The sequence below is a fragment of the Chenopodium album genome, chromosome 1 (genome assembly GCF_948465745.1).
Source record: "Chenopodium album chromosome 1, dcCheAlbu1.1, whole genome shotgun sequence".
Lineage (NCBI taxonomy): Eukaryota > Viridiplantae > Streptophyta > Magnoliopsida > Caryophyllales > Amaranthaceae > Chenopodium > Chenopodium album.
In genome coordinates this window covers 84,909,451-84,930,801 of record NC_137834.1, presented here as the reverse complement: position 1 = coordinate 84,930,801, position 21,351 = coordinate 84,909,451, and the positions used below count along the sequence as shown (strand labels likewise).

Below are 21,351 nucleotides of genomic sequence, written 5' to 3'. Positions count from 1 at the left end.
ATTGAGAATCGGCTGAAGATCCCTAGCTGGCTGATGGATAACTGGTGCGAATTTTTGACATTTTTCGCATTTCCGAACCAGCTCCTTAGCATCTGAGATCATGGTGGGCCAGTAATATCCGGCCCTCAATGCCTTGTGGGCTAAGGTCCTTCCGCCGATGTGGTTCCCGCAGATGCCGAGGTGGATCTCCCGTAGGATATAATCTGCATCTGTCGGTCCCACGCATTTCAGCAATGGGGCTGAGAAGGATTTTTTCAGAAGCTCCCCCCTGAAGACGATGAACCTTGAGCTGGTTCTCTTCAACTTGGAGGCCAAAATTCTGTCTTCGGGAATCTCCCCCCGAAGCTTGAAAGCTAGGATGGGATCCATCCAGCTGGGCTCTGGGTCAGCGCAGCACACTTCAGGTGCTTCGTCGACACTTCTTTCCCGACGCACTTCCACATATACAGATCTGTTCAGCTCAGTGAGAGTTGAACTAGCAAGTTTGGAGAGTGCATCGGCCTGAGTATTCTGACCCCTTGGGATCAGTTGAACCTCAAAGGTTCTCAGCTTTGCAATAACTGATTTGATCTTGGCAAGATAGGCTATCATGGAGGGCTCTTTGGCCTCGTAGCTGCCACTGATCTGATATGCAACTAGCTGAGAGTCTGTTTTCAGGCAGACATGCTCGGCTTCCAGGGAGATGCACAGCTCTAGGCCAGCGATTGCTGCCTCATATTCAGCTTCGTTGTTCGAAGCCTTGAAAGAGAATTTTAGTGCATACTCGAAGGATTTGCCTTCGGGAGAGGTTATCACTACCCCTGCTCCTGAACCATTTACGGTGGAGGATCCATCCGAAAACACAGTCCAGACTTTCCTTTCATTATCTAGCGTCTCTTGGTACGAGCATTCGGCCAAGAAATCCGCTAGAGCTTGAGCCTTTATGGTAGCCCTCGGCTGGTAGCTGATGCTGAATTCGGTGAGCTCAAAAGCCCACTTGGCCAGCCTACCAGATTTTTCAACTTTGCCGAGAACTTTTTCCAGCGGCTGATCAGTTAAGACCACTATCTGATGGCAATCAAAATAGGGCCTCAGCTTCCGAGCCGCTACCACTACCGCAAAGGAGACTTTCTCGAGTAGAGGGTAGCGAGTCTCGGCATCCGTCAGGGTATGACTGACGAAATAGATCGGTTGCTGAATTTTGCTTTCTTCCTTCAGCAGCACTGCACTGATGGTGGCTGGGCTAACAGCCACGTACAGGTACAAAGTCTCCCCCTCTGCTGGGCTAGCCAGCGTTGGGAGTTGAGCCAGATGCTCCCGAAGCTGCTTGAAGGCTTCTTTTTGCTCTTCCTCCCAAACGAGCTCCTTTGTTTTCGGGAGTTTCAGGGCTTTGAAGAAAGGTAACCCCTTATCCGAAGCTCTGGAAATGAACCTCGAAAGGGCTGCCATTCTTCCGGTGAGCCGCTGAACATCCCGCTTTGTTCTCGGCTCGGGAAGGTCAAGTGCTGCTTTGACTTTGGAGGGATTGGCATCAATCCCCCTCTTGCTGACCATGAACCCAAGGAATTTCCCTGACTTCACGCCGAAGACACACTTCTTCGGATTCAGCTTCATTTGATTCTTTCTTAAGGTGGCGAAGGTTTCAGCCAGGTCCTTAACATGGTCCTCAGATTTTTTGCTTTTAACGATCGAATCGTCAACATAGACTTCCATGTTCCGGCCCTTTTGATCGGCGAAAACTTGATCCACCAGCCTTTGATAGGTTGCCCCCGCATTTTTCAATCCGAAGGGCATCATTTTATAATTGTACACCCCGGCGTTCGTGACGAATGCCGTCTTTGCTCGATCGTCGGGGTGCATGAAGATCTGATGATACCCTGAGAATGCGTCCATGAAACTAAGCAAGGCATGGCCACTTGTCGAGTCGACTAGCTGATCGATCCTCGGCAAGGGATAGGAATCCTTCGGACAAGCCTTATTTAGGTCCGTGAAGTCAACGCACATCCTCCAGGTACCATTGGCCTTCTGAACCATCACCACATTTGCCAGCCACTCCGGATATTGACAAGGCTCGATGAAGCCTGCCTCCAGCAACTTTTTGACCTCGGCTGCGATGTCTCGGTTCTTATTTGCAGAGTAACTCCGCTTCTTTTGCTTAATTGGTCGACACGTTGGGTCAACGTTAAGCTTATGGGAGATGAGGTTTGGACTTATCCCGGGCATGTCAGCTGCCGAGAAAGCAAACACATCTCTATTATCCCGAAGGAGCTGAATAAGTTCACAACGGGTGTTCGGATCAAGGTCCATCCCGATTGTTACACATTTCTCCGCGTCTCCTTCGGTCAATTCGACCGTTTCAGTCTGCTGGTCCATGTCCATTGTTGATGGACTGGACTCTTCGCAATCTGGCCTGCTGTCTATGTCAGCCGGTGTCCCAGACTTTATGTTCTTCGGCTGGCTCTCTGAGTCTTTCGGCTCAGATGAAGAGCTAGCCCTTTCCGTTTCTGGCCCTTTTTCTCTGGGCACAGAACCTTGAGCCGAAGCGCTTAGGCCTTTCGGCTTTTTTGTGCTTGGCTCTCTTTCTTTTTCTTTCTCCTCCTCATCCTTGTCGTCGTCATTTGGGCGACTAGTGGATGGCTTGAGGTAGTTGCACCTTCGGGCGTCCTTTTGGCTGCCCTGGATCCTTTCGGGGAAGCTGGCGTCTGAGACGTAAATCATCAGCTGATGATAAGTTGAGACGACCCCTTGGATCTCGTGAATTATGGGTCTCCCCAAAATCACGTTATACACTGAAGGAGCGTCAATGACCAAAAATTCAGTCATGACATTCCTGGCTGCTTCATCGCAGCCGATGGTGACAGGAAGTGTCACCTTCCCATCTGGGTAAGTTGAAGCCCCATTGAATCCGGATACCGGGTAGGGTACTGGCGTAAGATGTTTGGGCTTCAGCTTGATTTGATTGTAGGCCTTTCGGAACAGAATGTTTGCTCCGCTGCCACCGTCAACAAGGACTTTGCTGACGTCGTGGTTGGCCACCGTGGCGATGATCACCAACGGATCCTCGTGAGGGAACGTCACCCCCCGGCAGTCGGCGGCTGTGAACGTCATGTTCGGCACCGGCGACTGGGGAGGCTGAATGTCGGCGTTGTTCACCTGGTGGGTCAGAGCCCTAAGGTGTCGCTTGTGTTCCCTCCGAGAGCATATTCCTCCCGAGATAACATTGATCGGAGAGAATTTTCCCTCCGCATTTTTACTGTTCTTCCGGGGGAAGTCGAGGTCTTGCCTAGAGTCCTTTGCTGACTTCTCGGCCTCCTTTTTCTCGCGATGATCCGCGATGTATTTTTTCAAGTATCCCTTCCGGACCATGTCTTCGATCTGGTCCTTCAGCTGGATACACTCCTCAGTGTTATGTCCCGGAGATTCGTGGAACTCGCACCACTGATTTTTATTTTTTCGCTGATACCACTCTGGGAGTGGTCTCGGCTTTCGGTAACTCTGCTCCTCTTTCGTCACGCTGTAAATTTTGGCGCGTGGAAGAGAGAGCGGAGTGTAAGACTCGTATCTACCTGTGAACGAGGCAGATTTTTCCTTCCTCGGCTCGTTGGCCGAAGATTGTTCCGAGGCCTTGGCCTTTCCCTTTGTCCTCTGGCCTTGGCCCTCAGACAAGGGTGTTTGTTTTTGCTTCCCTCCCCCAGATTGAGGTTGGGTTTTTGTTTTGTTCCACTCTTCGGCTCGGATGAATTTATCCGAGGCATTCAGAGCTTCCTCCAAGGTCTGCGGGGTATGCATGACCATGAAGTCTAGGAACTTCCCAGGCTGAAGGCCATTCTGCATCGCAAAAACGGCTAACCCCTGGTCCAGCTGAGAGACGCTGGATGACTCGTTGCTGAAACGGGTCAGGTAGTCTCGGAGGCTTTCGGTCTCCCCCTGTTGCAGACTCATGAGTTCTGCAGTAGTCTTCTCTCGGCGGTTTGCCGTGGAAAACTTGCTCCTAAATTTGGAGGACAGATCGTCCCACCCTGTTATAGAGCCTTGTTTCACTCCCTTGGAGATCCATGCTTGCGCGACCCCCTTGAGAGTGGTTGGAAAATATTTGCACCAAGTCGCTTCGGACCTGGGGCAAAGATGCATGTGAGCCTCATACGAGGCAATGTGGTCCTTCGGATCCGAAGTCCCATCATATGTAATGTGCGACGGTATTTTAACCGTGGGCACATGCTCTTCCAGTATCCATTGCTCAAATGGCGAACTGGTGGGTAGCATAACGGCCTTGCCCTTGTTCCTGGCCGAAGGGACCGCGCTCCGCCCTCTTAGAGAGGTAGGAGTGGTTTTCGTCCCTGGCTGGGAAGTTTGGGCTTCGACTGCAGGGAACGAGAGGCGACTGTGCACGCTCGGTTCCTTGCCGCCGAGTCGGTCGAGAACGCTTCGGCGAACAGTCTCAGGTTGTTCTCGGCGAGCAGATTCTGGCCGAGAAGCTGAGCTGCTGCTCTTATGCGTTTCTGGTCGAGAGGTGGAGGATCGCGAGAAAAATTGAGGGTTCTTTTTCCTCTCTCTCTCGGTTCTCCATGTATCCTCTTCCCACTTCTCCAGTTCCCGGAAGGAAGGAGGTTTTCCACCATCGTGGTCTAGCTTCCTCCGCTGATGCCGGGTGTGCGGAGGAGTTCGATCGCGAGGTGGAGGCATATTTTGTGCCCTCATGGCCTCCATGAGCACTGCCAATGCTCTCGCCACCTCCTCCGAGCTGGGCCCCGTCGAAGGGGTCCTCGGCTGAGTGTGGGAATGAGAGCGGACGGTCAATGGTCGGCTTTGGGGCACGGAATGAGTCCTATGACCGGACTGATCTCTACTAGACCGAGAGGGACTCGGCCTCTGATGAGAGTTGTGAATTACGGGAGAAAGAGAATCCTCCCTGTATGATCCTCCTCCCGAACTGGCACCCTCGGGAGAGTTCCGGTCCGGTGAGGGTGTTGGTGTAGGAGTTCTAGGCTTTTCGCCTGCTCCTTGAAGGAGGCTTTTGCTCTTGCGGTTCTTAGCCATTGCCACTAAGATGATTGCAAGATGAGTTTGATTAGAAATTTAGCTTAAAGATTTTTGAAAGTCTTCCCCACAGACGGCGCCAAATTGTTTCGGGTGAAAACAATGGGGCCTTGTCGAAGGCCCACTGATGTGGTGAAGACTGGATTCGGTCCAAGGGATGCTGGGCCGAAGGTTTCCTGCACAGCCAACACACGTAAACTAGCCTCGGGGGTGTTGCCGAGGAAGGCCCCTCCGATGCTAAAGTCAGTACAATGTGTAGAGAGAGAAAGCTATGCCAGAGAATTAATTGCTTGAGGCTTTGTTGTGTTATCTACAAATGAATGAATTGAAGGCTTTTATACCTTAGCACATGTGGAGAATGTGGGCCGGGGCCCAATTGACATGTTTGGTGGACTGACCTTGACTTTAGCACAATTGGAGAGATGAACCTTGACCTTGGGCTTTTAATGGGATCATTTAATGACTAGGCCCAATTGGACTAAATTGGACCCAAACAGGGAGTATCTACGTATATACACACTGATCATACTATAGTTTAAGTACTTTTTTTTTTCTTTTTTTTTAAAAAAAAGAAAATGAGATAACATTTTTATTTCTCTATATATAAATCATAGTTAGCTTTTAAGAGTAAAAGTTCAAAGTCTCCTAAAAAATTGTAGTTGACAAATCACAAATGGGACACATTCTATAAGTTAACATATTAGATTATTCTCCTCTAGCAAAAAAGTGATACATTAAAATAATAGTGCTATAGTTTTAGACTAGATTTATCCCTAGGAAAAAAAAAACGTAAATTATTTAAGACTAGTACAAAACTCAACTACTACTTAATAGTCTACTATTTAACTGAATATTTTTTTTCTTAATTGATGGCTACACTTTCTAAAACTTCTCCAATAAATCGAGTCAACCAAGTATGAGAAGATCCACCACATTCTAAAACCTTCCTACTTTTGTTCCTCATCTCATGTATTCTACCCTTCATTGACTCATTCAAACTCATCAATTTCCTCACACCATTTTCCACCTCATCAGCTGTTACCGTAAAATTTGCAACTTTTTTCATCAAATTCCTTTGATAATCCATCCTAATCTCAACAGCAACTTCAAATTCTTTTACTAGTTCAAATGCATTTAGCTGTTGCTCCGAGTACATCGGCCATGTGGCAATCGGGACTCCGAACCACATGCCTTCTAGTACCGAGTTCCATCCACAATGAGACACGAACCCACCTATAGCTCGATGAGCGAGCACATGAACTTGTGGGGCCCACCCGATTATTTTCCCTCGATGGGCCGTCCGATCCAAGAACCCTTGAGGGAGGGCATCATCGAAGGTCTCATTTTCACTAGGAAGCACATGCTTACTCTCAGAATATGGCCTACGTAACGACCACAAGAAACGATGGCCGGACCGGTCTAACCCATTTGCTATCTCCTTTACTTGCTCCTCGTCGAAGATTCCCATGCTACCAAAGCATAGGAACACCACCGAGGAAGTAGGTTGCTCGTCCAACCACCTCATGATCGAGGCTCGATCATCCTCCCTTGGACCGCCACGACTATTTTCCTCGAGGGCTAGAATAGGACCGATGGGGTAAACAGTTGGAATCTTGTCATGATCATGCAAACTTCGAATAAGACCGGGTTCTAACTCCGTGAAAGTATTGACTAGTATTCCCTTAGTTTCTCGAAACTTCCGAGTTAGATCGTCGAAAAAAGTTGGACACTCACTATCCTTATCAAAAAGCAACATAGGCAATGCTTTAGCCGGCACCCGGTTCTTAAACCCCGGTAGGTCTAACTCGACATCATCCGAGTAACTAAATTCGGAACCAATACAAACACCCTTTTCATCGAAACGTTCTTGCAGATAAAACATGAGATTCAAAAGTGATGCACCCGCAGTAAAGTACACATAAGAAGGGACATGTAGTTCCTTAGCAATGTCGATAAAGTTGACACACATGAGATCAAACACGAATGCAGCCGGTTTTCTAGACCGATCCTTAACGGCTTGCTTGATGAGAGGCTTTTGAAGGTCGATGATTGCACTGAAGAAGCCGCTAGAAGCAGGATCCGGTGGGCTTGACAAAGGCGGTAGTGTAAGGAACGTAATGTAGTCGGAATCGACTTCATGGGATTGAGACTCGATATAGGCATCGATGGTGGCGGAATTATGCATTGGCATGTGAAAGACTATAACTAAGATTGAGATGCGCTTGTCATTTTTGATGACGAGCTTGGCGAATTCGACGGCTGAGACTAAGTGGCCAGTCCCTGGGGTTGGGACTAACACTAGCTCGGCCTTCGGCATTTTCATAATATTTTGTATCGTGAATTTGTGATTAGTACTTGTATATATACATATATGCTTGGATAGTGACACATTCTTCTTAAAGAATTAGTCTTGTTTCATCTCCTATCAATTCTCCAAGGATTATTGTTGTTAGTTAGATCGTATATTTTTTTTTGGAAGTTATTATTATATTAATCTGCCAATCCCATTTCTTATTCTATTAATTTTTTTATTTATTTATTTTAAAACTTTCTTATTCTGTTAATATACTCCTATCATTATACTCGTTTTCCTTGTTTTGTTAGTCTATTATTCTTTATTTTTTTTTATTTTTTTTTCCATCTTGAAGATACCTATTCTTTCCAACAAACTACTCCTTTTATATTTTAAAGCACATAATAATTTAGTGATTGCATTAAGTTTGATACACCTCTATCATAAATTAGTTGCGCAACATTTATATAACTGTCTACGGTATAAATATATGAGATGCATCGACTACTAAAATCTATATTTTTTTTAATGGACATTTTGTGAAAAACTACCTTTATAAATTTGTGCATTTACATAGGTAAAAACTAGTATGTTAATGGCCGAATTGCAATCAAAGTTTAATTTACAAGATTTGACCTTTATAAAAGACAAATGTGACAATTATATTTTAACACGATTACACAAAGGGTGTATGCCAAAAGATTATTTCCCAATATCTGAATACACAAATCCACATCCAATCATCCACCATATTATAATGGATGAAAAAACCTTCTAATAGTAATACAGTATACTGTATTAAATTATTAGCTAGTTAATTGATGAAAAGGATAGTAATATATAATATAGGCCCTGTTTGGTTTGATGTAAAAAGTTTTCATGGAAAATGAATTTTCCATTTTTTCCCATTTTCCTTTGTTTGGTTTGTTAAGGAGTGGAAAACAATTTTTCAAGGGTGAAAAATTCCATCCTTAATGATGGAAAACATTTTCCTTCCAAAAACAAGGGAAGCCACATTTTCCTCTCTCCTCCTTACCTCTTTTTTTACTTTCCTCTCATTCATCCTTACATTTCCACTCTTATTTTTTATTTTTCTTGGACTTTTCTTGTATGCAACCAAACAAAGGAAAACTAATTTGCAATTGTGTTTTTCCTTGAAAATATGTTTTACATGAAAACTAATTTTCCATTGAAAATGTTTTACATTAAACCAAACGGGGCCATAGTATCATTCTATGAGATGCTCCAAAAAGATAATTCGGCGGAGGTGTTCACAAGTGCGGAGTGCAAATCTATGCCACGGAAAATAAGACCTTCTAGATTACATTTTGCTTGCAAGTTACAACCATATACTTCAAACAAGAAACAAACAAATAAATGAAAAGTAAAAGTATGTTACATTACTATCTCCTTTAATGTAACGCATGCATGTATACAAACATCACGACACAAAATAACAACAAAAATGCTACTACGTTTTCTTTGTTAGGCTTTGCCCACTTCCACATCCAAAATTAAAATAATAATAATAATTAAAAAAAAATAGAAATTAGAATACGTATTTTCTTAACATTCACCTTCACAAGTAGATTGCGTTGTTGCTAATATTTCTATTTTTTTTATTAAAAAAAAAAAAACTTTAATTTAATAATAATAGAATACATACGACTTAATAAATTGAACATAAATAACAACCAAATACAACAAATTATAATAAATAGATAACTACACACGAGACTTTAAGCAACATTACTCAAAACATCTTCAATAAATTGACCCAGCCTTTTATGAGATGAACCACCATCTTCTAATGCACTTCTACTTTTGTCACTCATCTCCCTTACTTTGTTCTTGGTCTCCTCATCCAAACTCATCAACTTCTTCACCCCATTCTCAATCTCCTCCGCGGTCACAGTATAGTTTCCTTTCCTAGTCTTCCAATCACTTCGATAATCAATCCTTATCTCCACCGCTAGTCCAAGCTCCTTCACTAGCTCGAATGCATTCAATTGTTGCTCTGCATACATCGGCCACGTAGCCATAGGCACCCCAAACCACAAACTCTCCAATGTCGAGTTCCAACCACAATGTGACACAAACCCTCCTACGGCCTTATGGCCTAGGATTGAGACTTGTGGTGCCCATCCTATAATTTTCCCTCTTTCGGCCACACGGTCTAGAAAGCCTTCGGGTAATACGTTCTCAAATGTATCATGCTCACTTGGCATTTCAAGTTTATCCTTGGGTGGTGGTTTTCGTAAGGACCACAAGAACCGGTGTCCGGACTTCTCTAGGCCGTTAGCTATCTCCATCACTTGATCTTCATCGAAACATCCCATGCTCCCAAAGCAGAGAAACACTACCGAAGATAAAGGTTGATCATCTAGCCATCTTATAATAGACTCCCCATCATCACCTCGGTGCCCACCTCGGTCCTTCGTATCGAGCTCCAAGATGGGACCCACTGGATAAATTTCCGGCATACCATGCTTACTCACTTGATCGAACAAAGATTGTAGTCCAAACGTTTCAAGCTCAGTGAACGTATTTACTATTATACCCTTGGATTTTTTAAACTCCCTTGATTGATCAAGAAACCTGAAAGACCCAATTTCCTTGCTGACTATCCCTTCAGGGACAACTTTTCCGGGGACCCGGTTAACAAAGCCGGGTGCATCGAACTCGATCTCCGGGTCGTCGAGTTTAGCAGCGACGTCAATGCCTTGATCATCTTCCAACATAAGGAAGTGAAATACAATATTTAACATACTAGCTCCGGAAGCAAAGAAAATATACGAGGGGACCATGAAGTGATCGGCAACTTCAATCATGGTAGTGCAAAACATGTCGAGGACAAACCCGGCAAGGCTGCCGGCCTTGACTTTGTCCTCGACAGCGGTTTGAACGAGTGGTTTATGGAGGCTGATTAGGGTGATGAAGAAGTTGGGGGAGGTGGAGTCAGGAGGGTTGGAGAGGGGTGGTAACGAACAGAACGTGAGGCGAGTAGGGTAATGATTGTCACGTGATTGGGATTCGATGAAGGAGTTTAGCATGTGGGAAGTCATGGGGATGTTGAAGATGAGGATGAGGATTGAAATGCGGTGGTCGCGGTCGAGGATGCGCTTGGCTAATTCTACGGCGGAGAGAAGGTGGCCCATTCCTGGTGTTGGTACAAACACCAGCTCCATTGTATTTCAGATGGAGTGCAGTATAGTAGTGAAAAGATAGGAACAAGTCAAGAAGATAGTAATTGTATAGTTGTATTGTATATTAAACAAATAATGTTACAAGGAGGGGTATATATAATACTTTGTACTTATGTAGGAAGTAAAATTTAGAAAGTGGTATGACTTTATGATTATAAATTTGACTGTACTATTTATGTACAAATTAATAAATTTAAAAACATATACTTACTAGACTAATATATACTTTACATTTTGTAGTTAATATGGAGTAATTGTTACTATCTTTGTTTAACAACTAAAAATAAAATTGTTACCGTTACTGTTTATGTTATTCGATTTGTTGTAGTATATACTTTTATTGTACGGAATACTATTTGTATCTTTGTTTCAACATTAAAACTTTACATACTTGTTAATACACTAATTTGACTCTAACTATAAATAACTACTAGTAAATATTGGAGTAGTAAAAATTATTTTGAAAATAATTGATATAATGAAACTTTATATCACAACAATTTTATTCATGATTATTTTTATTATAATATAAACTTGTAAAAAAAAAAAAATCATAATCAATGTGAATATAATAATGAAAAAAGTGTAATGTATTACTGCATTATAGAATAGAACTTCTTAAGTTTCTTGGAAACAACTTCTCAATTGTCTTGTTACTTATAAAAGACAAATTTTTAAAAAAGTAGGCTTAGTTGCCCATGCCGCACTAGAGATGGGGCTATATACCCGAAATGGTCCAAGTGTACGTGGATGGGATCCGTCCACACAAACAAAATTATAATCTTGATCTCCTCTCCTTCATACATTGTGAGCTACTTGTATATGATAACGATGATTAAATTATGGATGGTGCAAATTATAAATCGTAACTAGATTACCCCTCGTGCTATGCACGATTTAGAATATAAAAAAATAATAAATAAATAAATAAATTCAATATAGTATAAAATAATTAAATTACAAAATGAGGGTTTTTGGAAAGAGATCACTAATACGTTTTTGGTTAATTGATGTTCACACTTTAATTTATTTATTAAAAATTATTTTCTCAATATTAAATTTGGAAGGAGAAAAATATGAGAAAAATGATGTCATAAACAATTTTGGAGGGAAATTTTTTCATGAAAAATTGACATGTGTACAATAATGATGTAAGCGGTTTTTATTTTAGTTATAATTATAGATTATAGATTATAGATTAGTAATGATAATGATGGTCATTTACAACTACTATAATCTATATCTATATCTATATCTATACTTAGTATTTAAAAACACAAACCACAAATCTATACTAAGCCACATGTCACCATAATCACTCATATGCCACATGTCACCACTCTTAATCCTTTCTTTTTAAATTCCCATTTTAATTTAAAAAATATATAAATAATGTTTGAGTCTTTAATCTTTATGCATTCTAAAACTTACAAATTTAAGTAAGAAAATCAAGTGTTTCATATTCAATATAAAAAAATAAAGTTAAACTAATTAGTGTTCATTACATTAACAATAAAAAAGTCTTTTCATCTTCTAAACTTAGGGTCTGTTCTCTTATGTTGAAGTTCAGTTCAGTTCAGTTCAGCTCCTAATTTCCTTCTCTTATAAAATATTCATTTCAATTCAGTTCAGTTCAGTTCAGCTCATCTCATCTCAGCTTAGTTCAGCTCAATTCAGTTCAGTTCAGCTGAGTTCAGTCAATGAGAACAGACCCTTAAATATAACTTAAACCAATGTGTCATTTCATGCCCTGCAATATACTTCCTCCGTTTTCTTTTAGATGCAAAACAGCCTTTAGTGCGATAATTAAGAAAGGTGGGGTTTACATGATATAATAAACTTTAAAATAAGATGAGTGGTTGTTAGGAGTGTAATTTAGTGGGCCATGTGCTTTAAATAAGGGATATAGTATAGTTTTTCCCTAAAGTAACTTTCCTTTTATAGTGTGTTGCAAGTATTGTGACATTTCCTTTTTAAGGAAGTGTTGGAAGTAAAAGAAAACGGAGGAATGTATATATACCTAACTAAATTCCACAACAACACCGATACTTTTCAAGAAAAATAACCTAAGTAACAACCCGTGCATCGAACGGGTCAAAAGACTAGTTATACTCTATGATTAGGTCTTATGGAACAGAGTGTATTAATATTTTATACTCCTTCCTCTTTTTTTTCAGTAGGAAAAAAAAAATGAGGATTATAGGTAAAAAAAAAAAAAAAAAAAAAAAAAAAAAAAAAAAGATTATAGGTCTCCCATTTTAAAACTATTGCTCTAAATAAAAGTCATTTATGAAAATTATTGCACTTAAAGTCTGTTCTCTTCAGCTTAATTTCAGTTTAGTTCAGATCAGCTCCGCTTAATTCAGCTTAGCTCAGTTTAATTTCTGAGTTCCTTCTCTCATAAACAATTTATTTCAAGTCTATTTAGTTCAGTTCAGCTCAGCTCAGTTCAATAAATTAGAATAGACCCTTATATAAACAAATTAAAGGTTGTAACCTTTACTATAATATATTGTAATTTTCAAATGTTAATGATTGCAATTTCAATAAAACGAACATTAAGGGCCTGTTCTCTTACGTTGAAATTTAGTTCAGTTTAGTTCAGTTTAGCTCAGTTCAGTTCAGCTCAGCTCAGCTCAGTTCAGTTCCTAATTTCCTTCTCTTATAAAATATTCAGTTCAATTCAGTTGAGTTCAGTCAATGAGAACATGCCCTAAGTGTTTTCTAATTAAATTTTACTTCCAGGGATGGATGAGGTGGGAAATGGAAGGGTAATAAGATCTAGGGGAAAACAAAAGGTATATATTGCTGATGTTGAGTCGATAATCATGTAGTTGCTAGTTAATCTTTTGGCCTAATTTAATTAAAGTAGGCCATCTTATTTTGTTTGTACTTTAATTTTAGCTATAATGTTATCATTTACAAAAATATCACCCTATGTGACTACAAAATGCTTATATTACTATATTTATATATTTTTTTACCATTTATTAACTCGCCAGGACCCTACAACAATAATAACTCAACAATCACTATAAATATATAGTCATTATTAAAAAAAAAAAAAAAAAATTAAAAAAACCCTATAAATATATAATCAGATACCAAGTACATGTAAATGATATGATACAGTACATAACATAGATAGATCACGTTACATTAAGTAGTAAGTCAAAGCTTAGAATACATTAACAAATGCAATCAGTTTGCAACACTTTATGACGTATAGTCCAAATAAAACCAAATACTTTAAGCAACATTATTCAAAACATCTTCAATAAATTGACCCAACCTTTTATGAGATAAACCACCATCTTCTAATGCATCTCTACTTTTGTCACTCATTTCCCTTACTTTGCTCTTGGTCCCCTCATCCAAACTCATCAACTTTTTCACCCCATTCTCGATCTCCTCCGCGGTCACCTTAATGTTTCCTTTCCTAGTCTTCCAATCACGTCGATAATCAATCCTTATCTCCACCGCTAGTCCAAGCTCCTTCACTAGCTCGAAAGCGTTCAATTGCTGCTCTGAGTGCAACGGCCACGTAGCCATAGGCACCCCAAACCACAAACTCTCTAGTATCGAGTTCCAACCACAATGTGACACGAACCCTCCTACAGCCTTATGGCTTAGGATCGAGACTTGTGGTGCCCACCCTATAATTTTCCCTCTTTCTTCCGTACGGTCTAGAAAGCCCTCAGGTAATGCTTCCTCAAATATTTCATTCTCACTTGGTAGTTCAAGTTCACCCTCGATTGGTGGTCTTCGTAAGGACCACAAGAACCGATACCCGGACTTCTCTAGGCCGTTAGCTATCTCAATTACTTGATCTTCATCGAAGCTGCCCATGCTCCCGAAGCAGAGAAACACCACCGAAGATGGAGGTTGATCATCTAGCCATTTTATAATAGACTCCTCATCATCACCTCGGTGCCCACCTCGGCCCTTAGTATCGAGCTCCAAGATGGGACCCACAGGATAAATTGCCGGCACACCATTCTTATTCGCTTGATCGAACAAATATTGTACACCAAACGTTTCAAGCTCAGTGAACGTATTTACTATTATACCCTTGGATTTTTTAAACTTCTTAAAATGATCAAAAAAACCTGGAAGAAGACCCAGATTCCTTGCTGACTAACCCTTCAGGGACAACTTTCCCGGGGAGTCGGTTAACGAACCCGGGTACATCCAATTCGATACCCGGTTCGTTGAGTTTAGCAGCGATGTCAACCCCTTGATCATCTTCCAACACAAAGAAGTGAAATAAAAGGTTTAACATACTTGCTCCGCAAGTGAAGAAAATATACGTGGGGACCATAAATTGATCAGCAACTTCAATCATGGTAGCGCAAAACATGTCGAGGACAAACCCGGCAAGGCTACCGGCCTTGACTTTGTCCTCGACAGCGGTTTTAACGAGTGGTTTATGAAGGCTAATGAGAGTTTGAAAGTAGGTTGGGGAGGTGGGATCAGGAGGGTTTGAGAGGGGTGGCAATGAAGAGAAGGTTAGGCGAGTAGGGTAATTGTTGTCACGTGATTGGGAGTTGATGAAGGAATTGAGCATTTGGGAATTCATGGGGATGTTTAAGATGAGGATGAGGATCGAAATGCGAGTGTCGCGGTCGAGGATGCGCTTGGCTAACTCTACGGCGGAGAGAAGGTGGCCCATTCCTGGTGTTGGTATAAGAACCAACTCCATTTAATTTTTTAAAGATGGATTACAGGAACAAGATTAGTAAAGTGATTAGTGAGAAGATAGGAACAAGAAGTGTATTAAACAAATGCCACATGAGGGGTATATATGATACGAATTACTACCTCTGTTACATATTATTTGCAACGATTGGACATCTTTCTCTCTATTTTATGTCAAATCGTTACAAATAATATGTAACGGAAGTAGTACATAGATATATAATTGCTTAAATTTTCTAAGACACTAAATTAGCTTTCGTGTGATGTACGGATATAATACAAATATGAGAATTTTCTATCATTGGTTAAATTTTCTAAGATATTATACAAACTCAAATATATTAAACCCACAAAAATAACAGACAAAATTGAAAATTTGAGGAGCATTGGCCTAAGTTAAAAAAATAAATAAATAAATAAATAAATTGGACTATTCAAAAAGTTCAAAATTAAAGGAATTGGAAATTTGTCCGTATGAGGAGTTAATTCAAGTTAGGAAAAAAGATTTTATCTCCATTAGTCGATTTTTAATCTTTGAAAATCATTTTTTAAAATATAAGTCAAAATTTCTCCAAATAAAATCTTGTTGACTTGAGATCCAAATTCATCTTCAATCACTAAATATTGTATATTTTGGGTTTATACTAAACAATATTTTTTATCGCTAAATTTAAAAATTACAATGTACTTGTTAATGTTAATACACTAGTTTGACCCTAATTATAAATAGTACAAGTAAAAATTATTGTGAAAGTAATTGATATAATGAAAAGTTATATCATAACAATATTTTGCATGATGTTTTTTCTTATAATACATACCTGTAAAAAAAAATTAAAATCAAAATTAATACTAATAATAAAAATAGAAACAAAAAAATTAATGTAGTCAGTTATATACGTGTTAGAATAGTGGGGATAACTTTTGAATTGTCTTAGCTTGTTACGTAAAAAAGACAAATTCTAAAAGAGTTCACTATCAAAACTCAAGACCCCAAGTCCCCAAGTTTTTTTTTTGAAGAAAAGTCCCCAGTATTGATAGTGGGCTAAATCACCGAAATGGTCCAAGTGTACGTTGATGGGATCCGTCCACACAACAAAATTATAATTTTTTTTTTTTTTTTGACAAGACCAAAATTATAAGTGTTTTAATACATTTGATGTGAAAGGACAATCGTACCCTTACTACTTCACCATCCCTTCATCCTCCCGGCAACCCACAACCCCTTCCAAACAGCAATCACAACCCCTTTTGACCGACGACCCACCACACCCCCCTCTATGACAACCCACCACCTTCCCTAGCCGGCGTGAAGGTGGTATTTTTTTTTATTTAAGGCAACCGTGGTAACCGGAGCCAAAACCGGTTACCGTGCGTGGTAACTGAAGCCCAAAACCGGTTACCACACACGACAACCGGTTTTGGGCTCCGGTTACCGTGCACCTTAACTGTTTCTATGGTAATAACTGGAGCCCAATACCGATTACCATGCACGGTAACCGTTTTTAGGCTTCGGTTACCATGCACGGTAACCGATTTTAAGCTCCGTTTACGCAGTAATTGATTTTTGGCTTTGGTTACCACAATTGCCTGAATTTTTTTTTTAAAAAAAAAGGAGGGAAGGTGGTGGGTCGCCGGTTAGTGTGGTAGGGGTGGTGGTGGTGTTAGTCGTCAATTAGGGTGGTGGTGTCAAGGTGTTAATGATTGGTGGCAAGAGGGAAGATAGTAGTGAAGTACTAAGAACATGGTTGTCCATTCACACTAAATATTGGCGGTTTTTGTGTTTTTTCTTTTCTTTGGCTTTAGCCTCATTTGCATAAATAAAAAAAATATTGGCAGTTTTGATAATATTGGATGGTGGGATTTAACACCTTTATTATAATCTTGATCTCCTCGCTCCTTCATACATCATGAGCTACTTGTAAATGATAACGATGACTTGTCATCGATGGTACAAATTATAAACCGTAATTAGAAAAGATAATGATGATCATTTATAACTACTATAATCAATCTACAATTAGGTATTATGAAACAATTTTTTTTTTTTTTTTTTTTTTTGTTGTGACGAGAACAAAAATTTTTTTTTTTTTTAGAACGAACAAAAAGAATTTTATTAATGAAAGATAGTCAAATGACACTTATAAACAATACTTATGAAATTTAAGATTCCAATATAAGTACAAATCATCTTAGAACTAGTTACATCGCAGATTCGATCAACGATCGCCTTAATAAAAAAATAAAAAAAAATAAAAAAATAAAAAACTTCATCCGAAACGAAGCAATACAATCTGTGACTTGGCACTGATTCGACTTGAGATCTACGAATGAGTAATTGTTTAGATGAAAAAACTCATCATATGGCCTTCTAAATACTTTAGGAGACGATAAAACCCTAAATATTCGATCTTTAGCCCACGAACAAACAAAAAAATAAGCCTAATTGAATAAACACCATCCTAAGGATGAGATCCATTTATTGAAAGCAATTAAAAAGTTTTTTGGGGCTTACCACTGGTACAAAAATCGGTAAAAGCCCCTATAAAAATTTACAATTGAGATCAGAAGAATAGAGATGAAAGATGGACAAAAAAAAGGAGAAGAGTGAAGGAAAATTAAACTTTAAAAAAACACAGAAAAAATCTAGCAATCGAGGCTAGAAAAACCCTCCCAAGAGGAGATTTTTTTCTATGGAGGCGGATGCACGATGTTCCGTGCATCCGTTTTCTCTTTAAAAACGCGGAATGAACATTCCGTTGTTCGGTAAAGAACATACATTTGTTTTGTAAAGAACATATAGCTTTTTCATAAAGAACATCACATATAGCCGTATTGTAATTAGAGGTGATCAATTTCGGCCCGACCCGACCCGATCCAACCCGAAAATAGGGCGGGTTTAGACAAGCCTAAAAATGCATTTTTAGTTAAAAAAAAAAAGTCCAAACTCGACCCAAAAAAAAAGCCGAAAAGCCCACTACATTTTCCGGGTTTTTTGGACACGAGCTATTATGTTATAGCCCAGCCTGACTCGGATTTTTTTATCACCTTTAATGATAATATAATGTAATGAACATTATTTTTATTCAACTACCATAATCTAAAGACAAAATTCAAATAACATTTCAAAATAAACAATTAACATATGTCGCAAATAAAAGTACATTATTCTGACAATCAAAGAACATGAAGATAAAGAACATTATTTAACTGCACGGTATGTTCTTTACAATTTTATAACATGTTCTTTGCACTTTAACGGAATGTTCTTTACATTTCTATACAATGTTCTTTACAATTCTATAATATGTTACTTTCACTTAAACTAAATGTTCTTTATATTTCTATGCAATGTTCTTTCCGCTTTTTTTTTGGAAGAGATGCACCATGTGGATCGTGCATCCGCCTGCACGAACCATGCATTGCCCAAGAGGAAATCGTATAGGGAAGAAAAAAAAAAACCTTCCAAGGAGAAACCCTAATCTACTTTTTTTTTTTAAAAAAAAATTGTTGAAAAATTAAAAATTATAAAATAAAGATTTAAAGTGGATGAATAATTAATACTTCGTATAAAAGTAAGTGATGCAGAAGAAAATGAATGAAGAAAATTTGAGGATCATTACAGGCTTAAAGAGATTCATAGGATTTCATATTTAGAATTATTGCACTAAACAAAAGTCATTTATAAAAATTATTCCACAAAAAAAAGGAGGATGTAACCTTTGTTAAAATATAATCATCAATTTTAACGATTACAATTTCAATAACAAGAATTAGTAATTAAATTTGACTTTTCGAGATGAGGTCATGGATGAAGTATTGAGGTGCAGAGGTGGGATATGGAAGCAGGGTAGTATGTAAGATATTGTGGGAAAAGAAAAGTATTGCTGCTGTTGGGGGCGATAGCCATGTAGTTGCTAGCTAACCTTTTTGGCCTAATAACTTATTAAACCATGTCACCATCTTTACTTATTGGTACCTTTTAGTTAGAATCTACTCTATCTTTAGTTATTGGTATTAAGCTAGAATGATAAAATCTACTCTGTATCATTTACAAAAATATCACGATATGTCGATATGTGACTACAAAGTACAAAGTGGTTATATTACTATATTTGTACGGTAAGATTATTTACGGTTTAATTTAATATTTATTAACTCGCCATGAACAATCACTATAATATTATATTATAGTCAAATATAGAGTACATGTAAATGATATGATAATAAACATAAATATGATATTGCTTCCTATAAAATAATGATGATAAGGAGATACAAACACCTATCTCTTGTATCAAAAAAAAAAAAAAAAAAAAAAAAAAAAAAAAAAAACCTATCTCTTGTAAAAAGATAGTTATTTAATTATATAAGCTAAATATCAACTATGTTATATATGAACATAAAAATAAGTGTATATAAATGTTAATCATACGGTCTAATTAAAAATAAATAAATAAAAACCATTAATATCAAATACATATAATAAAAAAATAATAATAACAATCCGGTGTAACACTCGATCTACGCATTAATTAATAAATTAAATGCAATTAGTTTGCAACATTTATAGCGCTTGATTTACGCATTAATTAATAAATTAAATGCAATTAATTTGCAACACTTTATGGCGTACACAGTCCATATAAAACCAAATACTTTAAGCAACGTTACTCATAACATCTTCAATAAATTGACCCAACCATTTATGAGATGAACCACCATCTTCTAATGCATTTCTACCTTTGTCACTCATTTCCCTCACTTTGTTCTTCGTTTCCTCATCCAAACCCATCAACTTTTTCACCCCATTCTCAATCTCCTCCGCGGTCACCTTAATGTTTCCTTTCCTAGTCTTCCAATCACGTCGATAATCCATCCTAATCTCCACCGCTAGTCCAAGCTCCTTCACTAGCTCGAACGCATTCAATTGTTGCTCCGCATACAACGGCCACGTGGCCATAGGCACCCCGAACCACAAACTCTCCAAAGTCGAGTTCCAACCACAATGTGACACAAACCCTCCTACGGCCTTATGGCTTAGGATTGACACTTGTGGTGCCCACCCTATAACTTTACCTCTTTCGGATGTCCGGTCAAGAAAGCCTTCGGGTAACACGTTCTCAAATGTTTCGTGCTCACTTGGCATTCCAACTTTACCCTCGGGTGGTGGTTTTCGTAAGGACCACAAGAACCGATGTCCGGAGTTCTCTAAGCCGTTTGCTATCTCCATCACTTGATCTTCCTCAAAGCTTCCCATACTTCCGAAGCAGAGAAACACTACCGAAGACGAAGGTTGATCATCTAGCCATTTCATAATTGACTCCTCACTTTCAACTCGGTCCCTGCCTCGGCCCTTACTATCGAGCTCCAAGATGGGACCCACAGGATAAATTGCCGGTACACCATTTATACCCACTCGATCGAACAAAGATTGTACACCATATGTTTCAAGCTCAATGTAGGTATTTACGATTATACCCTTGGATTTTTTAAACGCCCTTGTATGATTAAGAATCATGGAAGACCCACTTTCCTTGTCGAGGAACACCGCAGGGACAACCTTCCCCGGGACTCGGTTGACGAACCCGGGCGTATCGAACTCGATACTCGGGTCGTTGAACTTAGTTGCAGTGTCAACCCCTTGATCATCTTCCAACATTTGAAAGTGAAATGCAAGATTTAACAAACTAACTCCAGAAGTGAAGAAAATATACGAGGGGACCATGAAGTGGTCAGCAACTTCAATCATGTTAGTGCAAAACATGTCGAGGACAAACCCGGCAAGGCCGGAACCGGCCTTGACTCGGTCCTCGACAGCGGTTTTAACGAGTGGTTTATGGAGGTCGAGGAGGGTTTGGAAGAAGTTGGGGGAGGTGGGGTTTGGAGGGTTGGAGAGGGGTGGTAACGAACAAAACGTGAGGCGAGTAGGGTAATGATTGTCACGTGATTGGGATTCGATGAAGGAGTTTAGCGTTTGGAAAGTTGTGGGGCTGTTGATGATGAGGATGACGATCGAGATACGGTGGTCACGGTCGAGGATGCGCTTGGTTAACTCTACGGTGGAGAGAAGGTGGCCCATTCCTGGTGTTGGCACAAACACTAGCTCCATTTGTAAATTTGGTTCAGTTGCTTGGT

The 21,351-nt window shown here is 39.4% G+C and overlaps 3 protein-coding genes and 1 pseudogene across 3 annotated transcripts; all 4 read right to left on the bottom strand.

The window, feature by feature from the left end:
- Positions 1–5,800: 5,800 nt before the first annotated feature.
- LOC145624038 (anthocyanidin 3-O-glucosyltransferase 6-like) lies at positions 5,801–7,513 on the bottom strand. Its single transcript, XM_081676971.1, has one exon. It carries the CDS (start codon positions 7,337–7,339, stop codon positions 5,879–5,881), a length of 1,461 nt encoding a protein of 486 aa, XP_081533097.1. The 5' UTR covers positions 7,340–7,513; the 3' UTR covers positions 5,801–5,878.
- A 1,429-nt stretch (positions 7,514–8,942) lies between these two features.
- LOC145624031 (anthocyanidin 3-O-glucosyltransferase 2-like) lies at positions 8,943–10,561 on the bottom strand. Its single transcript, XM_081676957.1, has one exon. The coding sequence runs from the start codon at positions 10,495–10,497 to the stop codon at positions 9,049–9,051; it is 1,449 nt and encodes a 482-aa protein (XP_081533083.1). The 5' UTR covers positions 10,498–10,561; the 3' UTR covers positions 8,943–9,048.
- Positions 10,562–13,587: 3,026 nt separating this feature from the next.
- On the bottom strand, positions 13,588–15,480 carry LOC145624018 (anthocyanidin 3-O-glucosyltransferase 2-like; annotated as a pseudogene).
- A 4,132-nt stretch (positions 15,481–19,612) lies between these two features.
- On the bottom strand, positions 19,613–21,351 carry LOC145559668 (anthocyanidin 3-O-glucosyltransferase 2-like). The gene has a single exon (XM_081621043.1). The coding sequence runs from the start codon at positions 21,323–21,325 to the stop codon at positions 19,874–19,876; it is 1,452 nt and encodes a 483-aa protein (XP_081477169.1). The 5' UTR covers positions 21,326–21,351; the 3' UTR covers positions 19,613–19,873.